Here is a 7,500-nt window from a genome sequence, read left to right on the forward strand (position 1 = left end):
AGTGCACCCCTGGGCTCCTAGCACCAACACAAGACATAACCATGCCACGCTACCAGCCACCTAAACCTAATAAAGGAAGAAACCAGAACTGTGTCTCCATACACCCACCTAAGTCAGGGGAAAACAAACCCTGACAAACTGGCAGCAGACGGCGGATGTCACTCTATCCAGCTGTGACAAAAAAATGTAAGTATGCCATGGGCAGTTCTTTTCCTTCACTTTTCTCTCCCATGTGTGCATGCCGCACGAGTTCTTTTACAAGTGCAGTGATTTTTTTTTCAAATATCCAATGTGTCTGTGCAAAATGCATTTTCTTTCCTTTTTCTATTATCTGCCATGTTATGTTGTTTTGTCATGGTGGATAGTTGTATTCTTAAGTTAAAGGAACCAGTCCGTATTTTTTTATTTGCGAGAGCTATGTCTTTGGCATGTTTTTTCCTCAATATAATTCAAGACCACCTGGCTAGAGTTATAAGTATTGCCATATTCTCGGCATTTATCTTATTCTCATTATCTCGAATTGTATTAACGGATGCTATTTCGATGTTAATTTTATTGCTCAGTGCATTCATTTCAGCTCGGTCTGACTTTGCATTTGTGGGATATATTTTAATATTTAAATAATTTAGTTGAATCATGCACAAACAAACACCTCTTCCCCCACGCTTCCCACCTACCCCCATCCCCTACCCTCCCTATATCCTAACCCCCTCCCGATATTTCCCCCCCCTCTACCTAATTCCAATCTAGTGATATTTACTTTAAATATCATTATATCTTTTAAACAGAATGTTTAAATAATTTATTAAATTTGGCACATGTAATATTCATAATTTGACCACAAGTGAGCTGTCTTACGGGACTTTTATAATATTTATAAATCCCTTGGTGAAATTATCCGATTTGTTAAATCAGTTTGCATTTCGAATGTTTGAGATTTTCTTTTCATATATATATTTATACAAACTGCGTGTGTTGTTTATTTGTATGTTTATATGAATATCAACTTCAGTATTTTTATGTATAAAGTGTTATATTTGTTTTTTAGTGTGAGTGACTTCACACATAGTTGTTCAGGTCAATTCAGGTCAGGTCTTCTCAAACGTTAATAATACCTCACTTTTTTATGACCTGTGTTTGCCTCAATTTTTTCTGCATTTCAATTTAACTTATATACCATAAAAACTTTGATAACGTGAATTAATATTACAATAGTCATTGCTCTTTTTCGTTATCAAATGATTTACCGTAAATTATTTCAGGTTTGCATGAATATGCCTGAAAGCTGTAATAATAACATAATTCATTGAATTAAATTGCGTGATTTTACGTTATTATTATAGTATATTGGTGGACATTCTGAAGTACATTTCCCCATAATTATTCATCTTCTTTATAGATATACTTTTTTCTTTAACTATTCAAAGTGTGGTGAATTCTCTATTTCATTTATTGGTAATTAGATTATTTAATGTATCCATCACAGTGTATTTATTTCTACACTTTCATTTTCGTATCTACTAGCTCTTGCTATTTAAAACGAATATTCATATAATGACCTCACCTGACCTTACTCAGGTAGAAAATACCTACTTACAGCCATCTGACTCTGCTCGACCGAAAAATACATTTACAGGTTATTTGTATTTATATTTTAAATCAGTTATTTCTCAGTATTAGAGATTAATTATATTATATCAGCTACTAGGATTTCATATAGTTCTTTATTAATTGATCCTAATCACGAACCTCATTTCACCATTATTCATGCTCCTTGGTGAATATCCCAAGCTGGGTTGGGGACATGTAATTAGTGTTAAGTTCTCCTTTATGTGCCGAAGCACACTTATCACCACAGTGATATGGAGCCACGCCGCGCCCTTTCTTATACGACTATATGTGAGATTATCGCTGATATTTCCCAACAGGATGGGATGCCCAATTTGCGTTCTGCGTATGAGCTCGTTCGATGATACCCTTTACTACGGTGAGGTCCATCACTGCTTTTCCCCAGGGAATTTATTTTAAGTATATATCATTTACAACCATGAGGGTTGTCTTTAGGCTGTCAGTTGTCCTAGGGAAACTGACTCAAACTTGCTTGCATTATGCATTGCTCTGCAAGCCTTAGTCTGTTCTGCAATGGACCTGTCACCATTTCATTCATTTTATGTACTAAACAAAGTACCATTTTATGATTTTGCATAGTTGATTAATGTTGCAATTACCGTAAGTTTATTGTTATTAGTGTGAATGTTCTTTTCGTGCAGTCAGGTTGGTAATTATCTTAATTGTGTGCAACCCACATTCCCACCCCCGCCTACATACCTCATCCTAACGCCCATCTTCACCCATATTCTTTTACCCCCACACCCCCATCCTTCCCTTAGCCGCCCACCCACCCACTCCTCTTACCCTTTGCTTAATTATTGCAAATCCCACGCCATCCTATTCCTTTTTTACTCACTCTCGCTTTGATCTGTATTTTAATATTTCTAAATCTAATCTGAACAATAATGTTTTCTATGCGTGTGCTATACTCTGGCTTGCTCACATTTCATAACTCTCACCCATTTATTTACTCAACTAGTCTACTCACCACTCATGCAGCCACATACACACAAGAATTACATGCGTACTGTTTCTGAGAGAATAATCGGTTTGTGCCAATCGTGTATTCTTGCCTTGCATTACGTTTTATTGTGCATATGTTATCTTGAGAAAGCATATTTGATTTAATGAGTTGCTCTTGAAACTATGAGGACTGCATTACCTATTTTCATTATCACTTTGCCTCGGAATGCTGTTGTTGATGTGTGATAGACAATTTCAATAAAATGAGATGGAACATTTACTTACTATTAGTCAGACTTATACTGCACACTGCTGAACTCTGCATTGTTGCGTTTTCATTTCCATTTCATTTCATTTCTTCCCAAGGAAGTTGGTCATTCAAGACGGTTCTTGTGAACTGCGACACCTTTTGCTTCCTTGTAATTCTGCACAATGCTTATCTCTTGTAGATAATCATCTGCTATATGAGACAAATGCAACTCAAGCAAGTTCTCCCGTGCTACTGCAATCGTCTTCCTAAGCATGCTCCGCTGTTTGGCCTCCTGTCTCTGCCCTCAGTGTACTTCTTTCAGAGAACGCCAGCACCATCCCATCGAGGATGACAGATGAAGCATATGCCGAGTGATCTGAGGAACCAGGGTTTGCTGTCCACGTCCCTAACGCTATTGACCAGCGACCTTTTCTTCAGTGGTTCCACACACCTGACACCGGGTCTCCGCCTTGAACGGACCTCCCCTTCAGGGTCTCCCCACACGCATTCTGCTCAACACACCCCTGGACTCCCCTTGGCCACAACTGCACCAGCACAAGACATAACCATGCCACGCTACCAGCCACCTCAACATAATAAAGGAAGAAACCAGAACTGTCTCTCCATATATCCACCAGTCAGGGGAAAACAAACCCTGACAGAGAGAGGGGGGGAGAGGGAGTCTACGGACTTCATACCAATCCCCCCCTTCATGAACCTCTACAGTTACTGGACCCTACGGTTTATGACCGGTGCCAACATGACCTGAGCCCCTGCCTCCAGCACAAGCAATCCTGACTCTTATAGGCACTCTTAACGATTACTGTTTATCCCAATGTTAATTCATATTTTGTATATGTTCAAAATGTTCCTCAGAAATTACTTTAACTATATCACTAATTTTGTAAACATTATAACTGCTGATATTCAATTTATCAATCATTTACTAAAATTCACCCGCTATGCCATCGCACCTCGTGGAATGTGTTGTAAACCCAAATCCTGTACCATTGTCCAACATATGTGAATTGTTTGACCACAGGAACAATACGAGAACAAACATTTGGACATATTTACCAAGGACAGATGTATTTCATTTCATTTATGTTCATAACATTTCATCAAAGATCATACAAAGACGAACTGTATTGACTTCAAAAAGTCAATAGCCGAAGTCACTCAGTCCTCAGTACCAGCTCTGTCAACATCTCAAGCTCCCTCAGCTTTTAGCCATCATAAATGAAGAAACTCTGCCTGAATTTTATTCCACACCATTTGTACCCATTACACTGGTGGCTTGCTGAGTGGAATCATCTCACATTTAACCACAAATCCGAGGAAATTTCAAAGAGAGATTGCTGGCTACTCCAAGTATACACTTCCCTGCCTGCCAATATAAGATGAGTTGCTTATCTTGTACAGTTTGCCTCTTTGGTTAAGAATTATCAGTAAAGTGAAGCTATTTCCCTTATGTTATTCTCTGCAGTTTCCCCAAATAGAAAACGTGATCTCCCCTCAGCCAGTCTCTCTCTCTCACTCACCACTTGTGCCACGCACACTCGACCTCACTCGGATTTAATTAAATTAACTCACTTAGTTGACCTTTATTCATTCTTCCCTTAAGCGCATGCCTTACGACATAATACTTAGCGACCGAGTCCTACGTAGTAGTAAAACTAACTCACTAGATACTGAACGACAATTGTTCTCCTCAACTTCTACTCCCTCACAGCGTGACTCTGCCACTCCACTCTCCCCTCCCGCTACACCTGTGCTCACTCCTGTCTCACCCCTTATTCCTCTAGCCATGCCTTCCGACGTCGCTACCCCTGCTCCTCCTACTCCTGCTGATTCTACTCCTCGCCTGCAACCGCTCACAACTATTGTTCGTTTTGATGCATCTGACAGAAATGCTATGCTCCTCGAGACTGAGGAATATGTAGCTGCCACGTAACCTGCACTCTCTAATCGGAGTTCTTCAGAATTTAATGACCGTTGCTTGCAGCATGTATTGCAGCGACTTGATCAGACTTCCATGGCTGTTCGACAAGTTTTGACCACTTTCGAAATGAGTAAGAACCATATTTGGGATGATTTCAAAACTGACTCCTGACTGACATTTGTTCCGAAGGACGTTCCCCCAATCCTACAAACTGCATGCATGTTTAACCTGAGACCTGCCTCTTTCTCACCTATTTACCTTCATCTTTTAGGTGCTAACATAAGGCCATCTTTTGAACAAATGACGTGTGCTCTACATGGTTCCCCTAACTTTTCCTACTTCCAGCCTATTGCAGATGCATTAGATGCAAACTACATATTTCAAACTTATTTCACCCTCTGCATGTTCTTTCCTGCTTTACCTCACGGCCAACAGGAGACAGTACTCGACAAAATGCAACTCCCTAAAATATTAAGGGACGTGCCCAATGCCTTCTTGAAAGCCTGTGCACAGACCCCTAATTTTACACCTACTAGTGCACCCACAGTCCTGGTCATGGCAACAGGAGTACAGCCGCGTCAACCGCAGCCTACACGTCAGCCACAGCCTACACGTCAGACGCAGCCTACACGTCAGCCGCAACCTACACGTCAGCCACAGCCTCTTCGCATATCGCAGCATCAACCCCTTCCTGCGTACGCACGACAACCAGCCACCCAGCAGACATGTTACCATCCCCACAGGACTACATAGGACTTCACTTGGGTGCCCCAAAATGGTGTCTGCTGGCATTGTGTTCGTTCAGGACATCATGCTAAGGAATGTAACAACACTCACTCCTGTCCTTACCATATCTTCGAAGCTCATTCATGGCATGCTTGCAAAGGATTCCCTCATCTTCTTTAGAAACCAAGGAAGCAATGCCATCGCAAAATAATCCGACACAGTCTAACTCCAAATTTTTAGAAGCCACTTCCCTACTACAGGAACCATGCTCACTGCAACTGTCAGAACAGTAGATGACCTCATCGTGGGCAACACACCTCTCCTCCCCGCAGTCTTCAAAGGACAATCTTCATACTTCTTAGTTGGCAGAGGCAGCGCTGTCAGCCTCATCGCTCTTTCAACACTCGTGAATTTCAATGTTCTTACCCCGGTTTGTTCCTCAAACTGGTGTATTCGCGCAGCAAGCGGAACTTCTCTTAAGGTTATGGGAGAAGTTAAACTCAACATTGTCCTCTCCGGTAAGAAATACGCATTTCTATTCATTGTCGTAGATGATGCTCATCTCCTAAGTGATCCCTTGTTAGGCTACAACTTTATGCGCAAGGCTGAAATTCAACAACAACCTGACAGAGATACCGTCACTCACCAAGGTAATGTCTATCTTCTCACTACGCCGTTCTCTTTGGCACTCCTCTTCTTACCCTGCAAGTACAATTGCAGCTGTCACATCTACGAGAGAACCCTGTACAGTCATCCTGATGCCGGACATCTCCCTGAAGGATGGCCGAACCCTGCAAGTACAATTGCAGCTGTCACATCTACGAGAGAACCCTGTACAGTCAACCTGATGCCGGACATCTCCCTGAAGGATGGCCGAACCCGACTCTCGCCCTTTGCCATCAGTAACCCTGCGCAGGATCTTCAGGATCGCTGCCATACTACTTCGACAACTCCGAACGTCAAAACTTCCACAGTAACAGATTCCTCCTCCTTCACTTGGGCTCCCCAGACTGATGCATCTGCATGCATTGTCACCACAAATCTCACGCTTCCCCCTTTCACATACTCAATGGTTTCCGTGCGTGTTACATCTACTGATAGGACGGCGCTTATTACTCCTGACTGCATCCTTGTGAAGAGACTCAGTGCTCTCCCTGCAATCTACGAGGTAGCTAACGGAAAGAGTGAGTTACACCTGATCAACGCAACCTGCACTCAAATTCACATGTGTCATGGATTAAGAGTGTGCGACTGTGAGGTCACTGGCCTCCCTGTCGCTGAAGTAGAACCCCCTATCACACCTGTTTGCAACACGTCAGCTACTACGCCGTGTAGCTTCTCTGAGAAGTAGGTGACTTACCACATGGATTCTTGCAAGTCGAGATGGATCCTTCTTCAAAGGACCTCACCGCCTTTTCCACTCCCCATGGACATTTTGCCTTCACGAGAATGCCCTTTGGCCTTAGGAACTCACCCATCACATTTTCAAGATTGATGTCACTCATTATGCAAGGCTTGATTGGTGACACATCCTTCCTCTACTTAGATGACTTACTTATCCCCTCAAAGAACATTGCAGACCATGAACGCAAGTTGAAATTAGTCTTCCAGTGCCTCGCCAACACAAACCTGACAATCAATGTTAAGAAATGTCAATTCTTCCGCAAACAGACTGAGTACCTTGGCCACACCGTCGACTCAGCCGGACTACGCCCCAACAACAAAAAGGTGTGGGATGTACAGAATTTCCTGGTGCATTCAACAATCACTCAGGTAAAATCATTTCTCGGTCTCGCAGGATTTTATAACCCCTTCATCGAAAAGTTTGAAACCGTCGCCAAGCCTCTGACTCGCCTCCTCAAGATAGACGTTCCATTCACCTGGACTGGTGAACAGCAACAAGCATATGAAGCTCTCAAGCAATGCCTCACTGAAGCTCCTGTTCTATCATTCCCCGACTTTAATGAGACTTTCTATCTCGCCACAGATGCTTCATCAATTGGGCTAG

At 42.3% G+C, this 7,500-nt stretch overlaps 3 protein-coding genes across 16 annotated transcripts in view; 1 reads left to right on the forward strand and 2 right to left on the reverse strand.

Annotated features, from left to right (window-relative positions):
* Positions 1-7,500, reverse strand: part of APC7 (anaphase-promoting complex subunit 7) — a 625,451-nt gene that overhangs the window by 274,759 nt on the left and 343,192 nt on the right. The window lies entirely within an intron of this gene.
* The window catches only part of Mvl (solute carrier family member malvolio), a 187,213-nt gene that overhangs the window by 99,096 nt on the left and 80,617 nt on the right, over positions 1-7,500 (reverse strand). The window lies entirely within an intron of this gene.
* Positions 1-7,500, forward strand: part of LOC138867699 (uncharacterized) — a 9,904-nt gene that overhangs the window by 155 nt on the left and 2,249 nt on the right. The window contains exons 1-3 of one of the 2 annotated variants that reach the window (XM_070144248.1): positions 1-186; positions 1,929-1,987; positions 5,314-7,500. The exon at positions 1-186 is cut by the window's left edge and continues 104 nt beyond it; the exon at positions 5,314-7,500 is cut by the window's right edge and continues 2,249 nt beyond it. In XM_070144248.1, the coding sequence (XP_070000349.1) occupies positions 5,758-6,843 (1,086 nt within the window). In that variant the 5' untranslated portion in view covers positions 1-186; positions 1,929-1,987; positions 5,314-5,757 and the 3' untranslated portion in view covers positions 6,844-7,500. The remainder of the gene's footprint in view (positions 187-1,928; positions 1,988-5,313) is intronic. The other variant, XM_070144240.1, reaches the window with a different exon arrangement.

The sequence above is a fragment of the Penaeus vannamei genome, chromosome 3, assembly GCF_042767895.1.
Source record: "Penaeus vannamei isolate JL-2024 chromosome 3, ASM4276789v1, whole genome shotgun sequence".
Taxonomy (NCBI): Eukaryota; Metazoa; Arthropoda; class Malacostraca; order Decapoda; family Penaeidae; genus Penaeus; species Penaeus vannamei.